Source organism: Rhinichthys klamathensis, unplaced genomic scaffold, assembly GCF_029890125.1.
Source record: "Rhinichthys klamathensis goyatoka isolate OS25496 unplaced genomic scaffold, OSU_Roscu_1.1 h1tg000485l_1, whole genome shotgun sequence".
NCBI classification, from domain to species: domain Eukaryota; kingdom Metazoa; phylum Chordata; class Actinopteri; order Cypriniformes; family Leuciscidae; genus Rhinichthys; species Rhinichthys klamathensis.
In genome coordinates, this window is record NW_026606972.1 from 317,501 (window position 1) to 332,884 (window position 15,384).

At 39.9% G+C, this 15,384-nt stretch overlaps 1 protein-coding gene across 3 annotated transcripts in view; it reads left to right on the forward strand.

Moving 5' to 3' along the window:
• Nucleotides 1-15,384, forward strand: part of gnptab (N-acetylglucosamine-1-phosphate transferase subunits alpha and beta) — a 71,478-nt gene that overhangs the window by 3,646 nt on the left and 52,448 nt on the right. For all 3 annotated transcript variants that reach the window (XR_008804110.1, XR_008804109.1, XM_056237349.1), the window contains exons 7-19: nt 779-913; nt 3,645-3,806; nt 3,927-4,106; nt 4,231-4,401; nt 5,334-5,457; nt 5,610-5,816; nt 9,570-10,573; nt 10,701-10,900; nt 11,047-11,266; nt 11,738-11,851; nt 12,085-12,170; nt 12,254-12,352; nt 12,441-12,608. Coding sequence is in view for 1 of the 3 variants with exons in the window: in XM_056237349.1 (XP_056093324.1) it covers nt 779-913; nt 3,645-3,806; nt 3,927-4,106; nt 4,231-4,401; nt 5,334-5,457; nt 5,610-5,816; nt 9,570-10,573; nt 10,701-10,900; nt 11,047-11,266; nt 11,738-11,851; nt 12,085-12,170; nt 12,254-12,352; nt 12,441-12,608 (2,870 nt within the window). In the remaining 2 variants the exon portion in view is untranslated. The remainder of the gene's footprint in view (nt 1-778; nt 914-3,644; nt 3,807-3,926; nt 4,107-4,230; nt 4,402-5,333; nt 5,458-5,609; nt 5,817-9,569; nt 10,574-10,700; nt 10,901-11,046; nt 11,267-11,737; nt 11,852-12,084; nt 12,171-12,253; nt 12,353-12,440; nt 12,609-15,384) is intronic.

The window sequence follows — 15,384 nt, forward strand, 5'->3', positions numbered from 1 at the left end:
GCTGAAAATTGTTTGTAGAATACGTTTTTGGATCAGTGTTATTGTTAACTAAAATTAAAACAACTAAAACTTATTTCAATTCATTGAATAAAAAATACTAATATTAGATGGAAAAACCTAATTCGAATTTACAAAAACTTAAGAATTAGGAATGTTACACTGGCAACAAACTGAAAATTATAAGTTTAAATGCTAAAATGACTAAAACTGACAAAAATAAATTAAAGCTGAATAGAAATATTTTAAAAAAGCAAAAAAATGACAAAAGAACTTGAACTGAAGTAAAAATGAAGATTACAAATTTAAAAGATAATAATATATACTGTATATATATAATAAAATTACACTGATTTTGTTTATCGTACACATGCAAATCAAATGCTAGCATTGGAATTTTGTTGTTTCTTTGTACATCATTTTCCGAGCAGCGGGAAGCAGGAATATCCCACTCCTGAATTTGAGTGCAACAGTATAAAACCAGAAACTCATGCTGCTTTTAGGGATAATAGGCAAAGTCATTCACAGAAAAGGGAACTCTTGTTTTTTTTATCGTGTTTACGGTTTAACCAACAAGAGGAACTATCTTACAATGTCCTTTTTACGTTTCTAACACTGCTCCTGGGAACCGACATCACTGCACATTTTGTCTGTGGCTCTTATCTGACATGCACAGTCCATTACAATGCATTACATCATCTCTGTGTGTAATGGAAAGTTTTTAATTTGAAAACAAATCCTTGTGAAACTCCTGGAGTCTAAACATGTGTTTCTGTGGCAGACGACTGATAAAGAGGCTCCAGGGCTGGTCCGCATGCACACTATGGCCTACTTGAGCGGCTTCCCGGGGTCACTAAAGGAAACCGAGCAGCTCAGGGTCAAACTACCAGCTGTGGTCACTAGTAAAATCAAACAGGTAAAACTTCTCAATTGAGACAATCAGTACAATGCAATTTTCGAAATGACCACAAGGTGGCGCACAAGATTGCAAAAATCATTAGAAATTCATGGCTATCTGTGTAAGTTCTGCAGAGAACTTTAAGGCCTTTATCTATCGACAACCCCAATGATGTTACCGTATTTGTCAAATTGAAGTATTTCTGGCTATCAAACTGCTTAACCGCTGGGCATTCATTGATCTATAAAATAATAATCAGTGTTCTGTGTGTTGTGTATCTCAGTGTTTATCTTATTTGTTAGGGCAATGCGTGGGCTCCGTCCTGCTGTCTGCGGTCATGTGACAAGGGCTCAGGGTATTACAGTGACACTTGAGCGGAGTGACAGGGGGGTTAACAGTACAGCAACTGTTTGAAATGGCCCGCAGCCAGCCTGCGCTTAGAAAAGGAATCAGGGTTTAGGTGACCTTCTCTCTACCTCTCCTCTGTCTCCCCACAGAGCTCTGTATATATCACAATACTTGATTTGTTTGCCTGTTACTTTCGTTTTTCTGTGGTTGCTTTGTACTTGCTTGCTTTTGTTTTGATTCCATTCGCTCTTACCCTCTTGATTGCTTTTGTTCGTATTTGCTAGTTTTTTTTTTGTTTTGTTTTTTGATTGTTTGGGCTATTGTTTGTTCTTTTTTTCATCTTTGCCCGCTTTTTATTTATTCTTGATAGCACAAGGCTGTTCTTTTTTTTTTTTTTTTTTTGCTTGACTTTGTTGCCTGATTTTTGCTTGTGCTTGATTTCATTAACTTTAGTTTTGTTTGCTTTTAATCATCGTTGCTTGTTTTGTTTGTTCTTCTTTGATTGTATTTGTTCTTGCATTCATCCTCGCTTGTTTTAATTTATTCTTGCTTGCATAATGTTGTACTTGCTTTCATTTGTTCATGCTTACTTTAGTTTGTTTTTGCTGACTTGCTTTATCTCACTTTCTTTCACTTGCATTCCCTCTGTAACTCTTATCTTTAACTTTTCTGTCCTGCTCCCTCCATCCGATAGAAAATCTTCACAGCCCACCATGTCATCAATATTGCTCATCAGATCTTAATGCTGAAGGTTCTGCCTTTATAACAAAGTTCTTGCCATGATTTTTCTTTTTGTTAATAGCACTCACTCAGTGTCTTTCTCCTTTGTGTTTTTTGTACTGCAACTCTTGTTTTCCTGCCATTTCATGTTCTGCTCATTATTGTATTCCTAAAGGAGGTGTGAAGAGTCCTCTAGGGTTTTTTCTTCTTGTATTGTATGTGTCTACAATCCAAATGTGGGTCACATAAGGTAATATAGCAATGGGAGAAGCTGAGGAACACATAAAGAAAGAGAGAGAGAGAGAGAGAGAAGTTGAGTGTTGAGAGATGGCTAGTATTTATAGTGCGTGTTAGCCTGTTTGCTATATTGATGAAAGCTCTCCCTTGACCTCTGTCCAGTGCACACACTGTTATACTAGAAATACAGCCTGTGAGTGTGTGTGGGAGGTCTACTTAGTTATAGTTTGGGGACAGATTTGTCTCCAGAAGTAAGCTAAATCTGGCGAAACATCCTCCTATTTTCCTCTGTTATTTGGGTCCCGCAGGTTGTTTTTCTAAATGTGAAGAAGGTAGCCAAATCCACTGCCTTAGTGAAAAGGCCTTCTTCAGAAGTTTACGGCAGTGCTGGTATTCCTGGAAACACGTTTTCTGTGTATATGCTATTGATAGATATACTATTTTGACTCTGCAGTCTTCGTTTGGCATTAACCGGAGGTATGGGAACGGAAACAATGAGCACCCTGTGCTTGTAAACAGCATTGTGACAAGTGATAAAACTTGTTTTGGGGGAAACCTGATCACACGGGCAAACACATCACAGGAGCTTGGCTGCACTCTGACAGTCACATGGTTGTGGTGTATCTCTAGACCCTTCTGATAGAGGAAGTTTGAAATAATGGGGAAATTGACATCATCCAAAAGAATAAAAGTTGGTCTGTTCTATACGATGTACTAGGTTGTGTGTATGAATCAGAAGTGCCATGGGAACGATTTGAAAAGTTGAGGCACAATTAATCATGGGGCTTTGATAAGCACAAATTAACTCCCATAAAATGGGAGGACAGAGTCGCTTTCAGGGCACCAGTACATCATTTTGCATCAATACACACGCTCACTCCTTCAGTGCCGGTTATGGAAGTTATTTCCCCTCAGTCATGCGGGAAGCCCTGTGGGAGTTCTGATGTGGCAATTTGATCTACATTACTGGTCAGAATTTGGGGGTTGGTAAATTTTCAATGTTTTTTAAAAGTCTCTTATGCTCACCAAGGCTGCATTTATTTGATCAATGATGAATACAGTAAAACAGTTCCAATTTTAAAATATAATTTATTTCTGTGATGGCATAGCTGAATTTTTAGCAGTCTTCAGTGTCACATGAGAAATCATTCTGATTTGGTGCTCAAGAAATATATTATTATTATTTTTATCCATGTTAAAAATAGTTGAGCAACTTAATATTTTTGTAGAAATGTTTTAATTCACCCTTGCTAAATGAAAATATAAAATGATAATGCTGACAACAAACTTTTGAACGATAATGTACGCATGCATGGCTTCATGTTTTTTCCCTCTAGTTTTAATTAGATAAATGATTTATCCTATTACATATTGTGTCTGATATTGTAGGAAGTAGTCTGTGCTTCTGAGTGATGGTTTGTATATGTGTGTATATATATCTCAGTTGCAGCTCTACTCAGAGGCCAGCATTGCTCTCCTCCACCTGAACACAGCACAGGATTTCACCGACCTCACCCAGCAGGCCAAGAAGAACCTGACGCTGGACGGAAAAGAGCTCACAATCAGCCCGGCTTACCTGTTCTGGGACTTGACCGCCATCTCACAGGTATACACATCACTGCAGTTCCACACGTGGACTCCAGGGTAAAAACTAACCCAATGTGTGCTTGATAAATGATCAATTCACTAAAAAATAACTTTATTGTAAAGTCTTGTTCTCTTTCAGTCTAAGCAGGATGAGGATGTTTCTGCTAGTCGCTTTGAAGACAATGAGGAGCTGCGTTATTCGTTACGTTCCATAGAGAAACATGCGCCCTGGGTGCGCCATATCTTTATTGTAACCAACGGACAGATACCGTCTTGGCTTAACCTGGATAACCCACGTATTTCAGTGGTTACTCACCAGGTGAGTTCTAGGACAGCTTTGTAGCGTGTATTGTAATGCATTCTAATACTAATATTGGGTGTTTTTCTGCTAGACCAAATTGACAAAGTCTTTTATGTTGTTGACGTTTGTGTTTGTCTCTCAGGACATTTTTCACAACCAGTCTCACCTTCCTACGTTCAGTTCTCCTGCCATAGAGACCCATATCCACCGGATCCCAGGACTTTCACAAAAGTTCATCTACCTCAATGATGATGTCATGTTCGGCAAGGACGTGTGGCCTGATGACTTCTACAGCCACTCCAAAGGTCAAAAGGTCAGAAAGACTGTCAGTGTAGATTATTCTAAAATAAATCATCTTTCTATTCCAACTCATTGTGTAGGGTTGGGAATCGAAAATCGATTCCAGATCTGGAATCGGATACTTGTTATAAACTTAAGATCGATTTATAAACTTAAGATCGATAAACTTATCTATTCCTTTGTGTGCATTTTAATATGATTTTAAACCATTCAACCATTCAGATCCGCGCTTTGTTTTCTGTTCTGCACACACATCCAAAACGTCTGCACAGAAACCGCCTCTCATACTGTATAGTGCGCAAAACTGAGCAGAGTTCTCTTCCCTCTTCTTTTTGCACTTGAACGGACAAAAATATATCGAAATATCCTCGTAAACGAGTCAGTTATGTCTTAAGTAAACGTAAACAGTTGACAAAGAAAACGCATGTGTAACAATATATTGGATCTGCGCAGCTCTTAAAGTGACAGCAGCCTAATATTCCTGCTGCCGTCTCTATTATAAGGTTAATCAAACAACAAAAGAGAAAGAGCAAATTCACTCGCTGTTCTTGACTTAATAACTTTTGTAACTATATTTGTAATGAATATTTAATTTATAAAGTGCAGTGTTATTTTACAGTTGATTACAGTTTATGTACCTGAAAATCTTAAAACACTGTTTATTTCAATCATATCTTTGTCCAGTAGTAATTACTTGTCTTTAATGCTTGAAATGTGTATTAGTTAGGCTAGTTGGTTTTGCTATGGTATTTTTAAAACATAGGCAGAAGTTCCTTGTGGAAGTGTTCCTTAGCCTGTTGATTTTTGTTCATATTATTCAGTTACAATGACATTTTTTGCAACAAAACTTAGAATAAATGTGAATCGGAATTGTCCAAATTCAAACGATACTCAACCCTATTTGTGCTTCACCTCAGTCACCTCTGATGTTTTCTATGTTCACAGGTGTATCTCACCTGGCCTGTTCCAAATTGTGCTGAGGGCTGCCCAGGCTCCTGGATCAAAGACGGTTACTGCGACAAAGCCTGCAACAACTCTGCCTGTGATTGGGATGGAGGAGACTGTCAAGGTACTTTGACAATATTATTTCACCCCAAAATTCTGGCTTTAGTCAGTCACGCTAATTTTTTATTTCATGGTCAAACTTTCTGATCACAGCCTCGTGTCTGTTTCATAATTTCTTGTTATTTCTTATTTTATTCATGTATTTTTTCCTAGTAGGCACTGCAGGCAGCAGTCGTTTCGGAGGAGCGGGCGGTTCTGTGATCGGAGGCGGGCAGCCTTGGCAGTTCGCAGGTGCTCTCGGAGGACTGGGGGGCGTGTCCTTCTGTAACCAGGGTTGCGCTAACTCTTGGTTGGCTGATAAATTCTGTGACCAGGCGTGCAACGTTCTGGCTTGTGGGTTCGATGTGGGCGACTGTGGACAGGGTGAGTCTTGACCAGTGGTTTTCAACCTTTTTGAGTTTAAGGGGCTCCCCTCGGTCACAGAGGTGTCAAACTCAGCTCCTGAAGGGCCACAGTCCCACAGAGTTTAGTTCCAACCCTGCTCCAACCAGTGATGGAGTACTCGGACTCGAGTCCGACTCGAGTCCTTATTCTCTGGACTCGAGTCCGACTCGAGACTCCATGCTCTGGACTCGTGACTCAACTTGGACTCGCGGACTGATGACTATACTTGGACTCGGACTCGAAAATATAAAATCGGACTTGAGCATTCATCAAATGAATGACGTTGTTTCTGACTAAATAGGTTATAAAAATTTGATATAAGATGTTAAACTTTTCCTGTTTCGGGGTCCAAGACCGGCCGTGATCTATTTTTTCCCTCACAGACACTGCTACCGCTCGCTCTCCTTGCTTGACAACACACTCACTGACGTCACTCACTTTACGCTGCATTCTCGTGAGAGAGATAACGCAACACTCATTTAACACTAGATAAGTTCCTCTACATCTAATCAGCAATTTCGATTTTGGCATGCTTTGCAGCAGCTGAGCTGACCACTAAGGAGCGAACGTACAGTGACGTGACATAACTGCCAGATTTAAACTGTGCTTTCGTGCTATGGCTGGCGCTGAGCCAAATTCGGACGCGCTCAGCGCTTAATCCCGCTTATCATACACAATAACACAATTATGTTTATTTTAGCTAACAAACTAGACGGCGACCTTGACTATGTCACACATCGCAACCACTCTTTTCCTGCAGAGTTACAACTGCTTATAGCACTGCATTTTCTGGGGTTTTTTGCCGCAGTTACATTGGGATTTAGTTTGCTTTTCAAAATTTCAAAATTGTTTTTCTTTTACCATATTCGTAAAGATGAATGCATTTCTCCTCCTCTGTCCAATTAGGCTTTCTTTTTTGTTTTCTTTATCCATTCCAGTTGACTGATCATCCAAAAATGTATTTAAACAATTAAATAAATATAATCGTGCCACAGGTAGTTGACAATGATTTGATAAGGTCAAAGGCAATTCTAGTGAGATAGGCTATCATACACATTTCTAGCTGCAAGAAAGAGTGCCTGAAAAATGTTGCTTGATTTGGCTTAAGTGTATATAATTTCGACTCGGACTCGAACACGGGACTCGAGACTCGACTCGGACTTGAACTCCGGTAATGGTGACTCGACTTGGACTCGACTCGGACTCTTCTTTGGTGACTCGGACTTGGACTCGGACTCGAACACTGGGACTCGAGACTCGACTCGGACTCGACAGTTGGTGACTCGACTACAACACTGGCTCCAACACACATACCTGTAGTTTATAAACAAGCCTGAAGGACTTGATTAGCTGGATCAGGCGCATTTAATTAGACATGAACAACAACACATGACATTACACCGTGTCATTATTTAATTACCAGAAATAAAGCCAAAATGGTGAAGCCATGTGTGACAAACTAAGTACACCCTATAATTTAATTACACCTTTAGCAGCAATAACTTGAAGTAATAATTTTTCTGTATGACTTTATCAGTCTCTCTTATCATTGTGGAGGAATTTTGGCCAAACATCTCCACTTTGGTCTCGTCTGTCCAAAGTCTTGACGTTTGTTCAGATGCAACTAGGGATGGGAATCGAGAACCGGTTCTTCTTCAGAACCGGTGCCCATTGAACGAATTCCTTGGAACCATTAGCTTGCCTGCTTAACGATTCCGCTTATCGGTTCCGCTCGTTGCAAATGTGTCATAACGTCACACGCGCTGCGTCGTTTTGTTTCAGAACGAGGCAGAAGCGCTCTACAGTTTGGTTATATTTCACGCGAAAAGACGACAATATATGAGGCGCCGTCTAGAGCTTAATCAAACTTCATTCACGCACCCATAAATGAAACACTTGCATACTACGTAGTCAAACATGCATGTATACTGCTGAATGCGCAAATAAATACATATGAAATGCACAACGACACACCTAAAGTCGCTCACCCACATACTGTACGCAAACTCCACACACACGAGATGCACGGAACTCTCCAGGCACATACTCATATGAGACGCGCACGCACACACACACACACACACACACACAAACTCTCCACGCACATACTCGTATGAGACGCGCGCGCGCACACACAAACTCTCCACGCACACACTCATATGAGACGCGCGCACACACAAACTCTCCACGCACATACTCAACGAGAGTATGACGCCGGCTCATAACAATACGGTCCCTTGCAACGTGTAAAATTACCATTTCGTCAAAGGGGTGAACTACCTCCAATATGCAGAAACATTTGGCCACACAGCAACACGTGTAACATTATACACTGATGAATGAGCACTGCTTTTAAATGAACATTTTTTTTAAACAAAATTTATTTTACAGAATTTCAGTTTCTTAATGGCATAAACAGACTTTAGTCCCATGAAACTTAAACTGGAATGTCACCGTTTCTGTCACTGTTACTTCCCGAACAGGCGAACACGCACACACACGCGCACGCACGCACACATCACTTTTGAAGTAAAATTGAAAATTGATGATGCAGTGCATGTAATGCATCGAGATATCGAATTGAACTGAATCGATGACATGATAATCGTAATCGAAACGAACCGAACCGTGAGACCAGTGTAGGTTCACCCCCCTAATACTCTGTGCTGTGTCTTCTGATCAGATATTAAAGCGAGTTAATAAAAACAAACAATTTGTACTTATTCCCTCACCCAATGAGAATCGATAAGGAATCGAATCGATAAGCAATATCGATAATGGAATCGGAATCGATAAATTCTTATCAATTCCCATCCCTAGATGCAACTTTGCAAACCTAAGCCGTGCTGCCATCTTCTTTTTAGAGAGAAGAGGCCTGGTAACCTTACAACCCTTCCAAACATGGCATACTTTTCCAGTCTTTTTCTAACAGTACTGCCATGAACTTTTAATGTTTAATATGTTAACTGAGGCCTCTATAGTCTGAGATGTAGTTCTTGGGTGTTGTGCGGTTTCTCTGAGCATTGCACGGTCTGAACTTGGGGTGAATTTGCTGGGACGTCCACTCTGGGAAGATTGTCTTGAATGCTTTCCTCTTGTGAATAATTTTCCTCGCTGTAGAATGATGGACTTCAAATTGTTTGGAAATGGCCTTCCCAGATTGATGGGCAGCAGCAATTGCTTCTCTAAGATCATTGCTAATGTCTTTCCTCCTTGGCATTGTGTTAACACACACCTGAATGGTCCTAACCAGCAAACTGCTAAAACTTCTGTTTTAATAGAGTTGGTCACACTTGCTGATGATCAATTAATCAAAGGCATTTGATAAGCAGCGCCTGACTGCTACTAACCCTCTTAAATGTAATTCCTATGGAAGCAGTAAGGGTGTACTTGGCTTGTCACACATGGCTTTTCCGTTCCATGACACGGTGTAATATGTCATGTGTTGTTGTTATATAGACACATTATTTGATTTCCATTTCCATCTTCTTTTTTTTTAGCATTTTAATTTAGATAATTAAAAAATTACATTAAATATTAATTAACATTAAAATGAATATACAGTATTGGCAAAAATATAATAACTTATTATACTGTAACTAAAACATTACCGCTAGTGGACCCCAGCCTCCTGCTTGAGAACCGCTTTTCCTGCTTTTTAAAAATTGTTTGAAGTCTGATAGTATTTGATCAGAATTAACTTTATTTTGTGTTTGTTTTTGAATTTGTAAGATAATTTCAACCAACTCCACCGTATTGTCCTCCGGAGGAACCAGACGCTTTACACCCTGCCTCAGGGAGCGCTCCGACCGTATTTTAGCTTCTCAGGCCTGGCTAGCCGCGTGTCCGAGGCACAGGTTGCTGATAACCCAGCAGTCCGTCACACTTCTGTCGCCAACAAGTGGAAGACCATCCATCTGCTGTTGCTGCCTGGACACAATGCCACCCAGATCCACTACAACCTTACCTTTCAGGGTGCCGACAACCACGACTTCACCATGATTTTCTCTGTCGCCGTGGATACCCGAGAGCTCCCCAAATCGAACGTATCCGATCCAGTGCGTGAGAAAGACGAGGATCCCAAACCGAACGTAGTGACCCCAGAACCGGAGGTCGAGTTTGAAAATGTTCCCAAAGAAAAACAAGGCCCTAGAGTTAGAGAAAAATCCCATGGCGATGTAGATGCTGTGCAAGTACCTGCGTTAAACGAATCTCTTTTGCCAGAAGAAGTGAAACTTGAGTTACAGAAGCTGGACGATAAGCTGATATTGGGTGACATCACTATTAAAGGCTATAATTTGACCAAAGCAGTGCTGTTGGAGCCGTACAAAGACAAAGCTCAGCTTTCACTTAACAAGAACAAACAAGCAAAACACTGGAACGAAGAGCAGAAACCTCTTCTAATCAGTCAACATCAGGCCGATAGAGCAGCCAGGGTTAAGAGAGAAAACGAAGATAACTCTGAATTGGAACCAGGTGTCCCTCCATCTCTGGTCCCAGTCAAGATTGATGGTGTCACACCTAAAGCTCAACCACAATTGTTCGGCATGGAGAAACCTCACGCGTCTAAGCTTCTCAGCAACCTGATGGGGAACATGTCTAAGGAGAGGGCTTCAGAGAACGAAGGCCACCTCCGCGGAGGGCCAGTGGGTCGTAAACTCCAGTACTACGCCACCGGCTTTGACCGGGGTTTCCTTCCATGGGAGAAGAGGAAGTTCTTTCAGGATCTGCTGGAGGTGAGACGCATGTATATATAAACAAACAGCCGATTGACTCTTGTAACTGAAAGGCAGGAATTCTTGCTGCTACATTGAGTATTGCAGGTTCTCCTATTCATAAATTTGTCTTTTTTGTGCATCACAGGAAGAGGAGCGTCTACAAAGAGAACTGCAGTATGCAGCTGACAAGACTGCCACTGGACGCAGATTGCAGGACACTTTTGCTGATTCACTCCGCTATGTCAACAGACTCCTGAACGCTCAATTCGGCTTCACTTCCCGCAAAGTGCCTGCCCACATGCCTCACATGATTGACAGACTCATCATGCAAGAACTACAGGACATGTAAGAGTCACAACACACACCTAAAACATAAAGTTGATGTTGAATTGACTAAATTATTATAGAGTAGTAATGCACCAAAAGTTTGGCCACCGAATTTCAGATAGAAAAAAAGGCATGTCTTTTATCTTGATATCTTGCTCCTTCAGTTTCCCTCAGGAGTTTGATAAGACCTCATCCCACCGTGTGCGTCACTCTGAGGACATGCAGTTTGCCTTCTCTTATTTCTATTTCTTGATGAGCGCATTGCAGCAGCTCAATATATCTGAAGTGTTTGACGAAATCGACACGGACCACTCGGGTGTGCTGTCCGACCGTGAGATCCGCACGTTGGCCACACGTATCCATGAACTCCCCTTAAGCCTTCAGGTACACCCACTCAGAAGGGAGAATTTTTTGTTATAATTTAATTTATATTTCGTTTTATATTTCGTTATATTCGTTTTAAATTGTAATTAAAAAAAATTGTAATACAATTATTTAAGAAAAAATAAGTTAAAATATTTTAAATGTAAAATAAAATGTCATTTAAAATAAAAATTAATTTTAAATTAAAATGTCATTTGATTAAATTTAAAACTAAAATTAATAATAATTCTTTTAAAAATTATTTAAAATGTAGTTGATTTTTTTCTAATGTAAATTAATTCAAATTTGTTTAATACATTTTTTTATATTTCAAAGAAATATAAAATAAAAAATGTAATTTCTAAAATAAATTAATTGAAATTAAATCGAAATACTTCATTTAATTAACAAACAAGTAGGTCAGTTATTGATTTTGTGACATGAACACAAGACATGTTACCAATGCATGTTTGTTTATTTGACTGTAAACAGGATTTGACCAGTCTGGAGCAGATGCTCATAAATTGCTCTAAGACTCTTCCGTCCAACCTCACGCAGCTCCATACCGTCAGCCCGACCCAGGAGGCCTATTACGACCCCAGCATGGTGAGAGCCACTGTTCAAAGTATTAAAGCCTCTAACACAAAAAAGTAACTCTAATATAAGGAGATATAATCTCACAATACACTTCATATTGGATATTAAGTGATCAACAACTTGTTTCATGAATAGCTTTTGTCTCTAAACTTTTAAAATGTTGTAGTTGGCAGAAGTCTTGTATTATCAGCTCTTCTATCTGTGTATTTGTTAGTACTGTTAATGTTTTGATGTGTCTGCAGCCTCCCGTCACAAAAGGTTTAGTAATCCACTGCAAACCCATCATAGACAGGATCCACAAAGCCTTCAGGGACCAGAATAAATACAAGTAGGCCTTTCATTACCTTCTCAAAAACACTTCAGCATCTCTTATAAGACCGGGTTAGTTATGCAGGCTCTTGTTCTTTTCAGGTTTGAAATTATGGGCGAGGAGGAGATTGCCTTTAAGATGATACGAACCAACGTCTCTCATGTAGTGGGGCAGCTTGATGACATCAGGAAGAACCCTAGGTACGTGCAGAGGCGGCGTTCCTGTTTTGTTGTGCACAATGGGAAGCCTCGTCCACTTTAACCCTATTTTTTTTTTTTTTTACCATAGGAAGTTTATCTGCCTGAATGACAACATTGACCACAGCCATAAGGACGCTGGCACGGTCAAAGCTGTTCTGAGGGACTTCTATGAGTCCATGTTCCCGCTGTCCTCTCAGTTTGAGCTGCCCAGAGAATACAGAAACCGGTTCCTTCACATGACAGAGCTGCAGGAGTGGTAAGAATTCAGTCACAAACAGACAAACAGGCATTGTTGACGATGTGCGATTTGCATAGGTGTGTGTGTATAAAAGACGGAAAAGTAACTTGGCATTTAACAAAGTCAAACAGGTCTGTGTACATACCACAGCTTATATTATTGAATCTAAAGTTAGTACAGAACAGATCTGAACGGAGTAGTTTAGTGAAACCCTCAACAGAGAGAGCTTTAAAGAGGCTATATGGCATATGCGTTTTTCTGAAATTTAAACTCGCGACTGACACCTGTGGCCAAAAAACAGAACTGCTCTTCCTTTCTGCTCACTCTCGCAGCGCGCGCTCGTACGTGCACACTTCACTAACAGCATTTACAAGTGAACTGAAAACAACACAGTGCTATTTCAATGAACAGTTTTATCACGTATTACCTTTTCAGAAAAAAAAAAGCCATTTCTGGGTCACTTCCTATTCCCAACACAGATCTGAGCTCCCTCCAAGGCTCAAATGCGAAGCCGATGTTCACTCTAGTCCTTGCTCGGCGCCGGTCGCTCTCAATCTTCGATCTTTTTCGGCCACTTGTCAGGGGTTTAACTTTTTTAGTCTTCTGTGGAGTTACTGTTGGTGTCCGAGTTGTCCTGGGTCTCTTCTGTGTATTCGCAAAATCCATTGCACTGCTTGCGAGTGTAGGCTACTTGCTGACTAGCTGTGGTGGCAGAGTGATCTGAAACGTTTAACATGAACGCGTTTGACGTCACATCTGCAGACCGCGGGAAAAATCCGGCCCGACAGAAAATAGGAAAAATAGGATACAGGCTTATAGGTGCACCCAATGTGAGCGGACAAGGTGTCAGTATGCTCATCAGGAGATGTTTAAGTCATAAATGGTAAAATAAAAAGGCTATTGTTACGTTTATTTTGGGGAAAAAGTTCCATATAGCCCCTTTAACAGTTTGACATGAAACTGTAATGGGTGTAATTGGCAAGAAAAAAAACAAAAGTGTTGGAATAAAGCTAACTAAAGAGGTTTATTATGCTTAATGGTAGTGTGAAGAAAATAAATCGGCACATTGTTCAAAATATCTTCTTTAGTGTTTCACTGAATAAAGAAACTAATACAAGTTTGGTGAGTAAATTGATTCAGTGAATCACTGATTGATTCATCAATCATTTTGAGTGAACTTTAAGTTTTCAAAAGGTGTCTCATATGAATATATCCACGGCATTTAAAACCGATGAGATTAGCATGTCTACACCACTTTTCATTCGCCCCTGAATATAATGGTTTATTGTTGCAGTGATATATCTGGTTTTGTTGTAATGCGTTTCACAAGTCTGTTTACATTTAGTAGTGTGTGATTTATAGCCTGTTTCTGTTGCTTTACTCCTGTGAATACCAGTAAACGTTCCTTCCTGTCATCACTGTGTGAAGTTGGGTGATAGCTGTCGTCGCAGTTTGGAATTCTGGGAATGGGGGGGAGGTTGAGGTTGAAGAAGGGTTCGTGTGCCCGCCGCTGCTTTGGAGGGTTACAGGATGGAAATTATGACTAGTACATTCACCATTCATGCTCACTCAGCCAGAGCGCCTCTCTGTTACACCCAGATGCCCCATAAAGCCCCATCGGAGTCGTGTGACCTGCCTGGGCCGAGGGGAAGGGTGTTATTTTTGGGCACTGCCAGGCTCAACCCGCCCCATTGGCTCTTTTTTAAAGCTCGGTGTCTGCAGATTGGCTCTGTCAGATGTGAACATGCAGGTGACAAAGGGGTAACGGTGTTCCTCACAGATGATGATGTCACCTTGTCACCCTCTCACCTCCGACAGCCTGCTGGGTGACATCAGAACTTGAATCTCTGTGAACTGTCAATCACAGTCTTGATAAATATACCGTTCTGATTCTGGCAAGAGTTAAAACAGCATTGCTGATCCCGTCCCCTGTGTGCTGACAGCAGTGAATATGAGCAATCACTGTACAGGCCAGTTGTGGTTTTATAGGTCAATGGCATATTTTCTAATAATCTTTAATCATTATTTCTAAGAGAAAAAATCATATAATAGTATATTAGAAAATAAATTTTATATTTCATATTTATTTATTATTTCATATCTAATATACTATTTTCTTCAGCAAGGACGCATTAAATCAATCAAAAGTGACAGTCAAGATATTTGTTACAAAACATTTTTATTTCTATTAAATTCTGCTCTTTTGTATTTTCTGTTCATCAGAGAATTCAAATATATATATATTGTGTGTGTGTATCACGGTTTCCACAAAATATTAAGCAGCAAGACTGTTTTTAATATAGATAATAAGGAATTTTATTTAAAATGTTTCTCACAATATTACTGTTTTTACTGTATTTTATAGCCTTGATGAACATAAGAGGCTTTCAAAGCATTTTTTAAAACTGTTACACTTTAGTTTAGGCTCCAATTCTCACTATTAACTAGTTGCTTATTAGCATGCATATTACTATGATATTGGCTGTTTATTAGTACTTATAAAGCACATATTATTGCCTTATTCTGCATGACCATATTCTACATCCTTAATCCTAGCCAGTACATAAACGTAACAACTACCTTACTAACTATTAATTAGCAGTAATTTGGAGATTGAGGCAAAAGTCGTAGTTAATAGTGAGTTAATAGTGAGAATTGGACACTAATCTAAAGTGTGACCAAAAAATCTTATTGACAGTGTAGTGTATTCGTCAGAATACATGGCAACTTTTGAATGTTTTTTTTCCCAATGAATAACGATGCTGCTTGTATCCAAATTGTAGTTATGCCATCT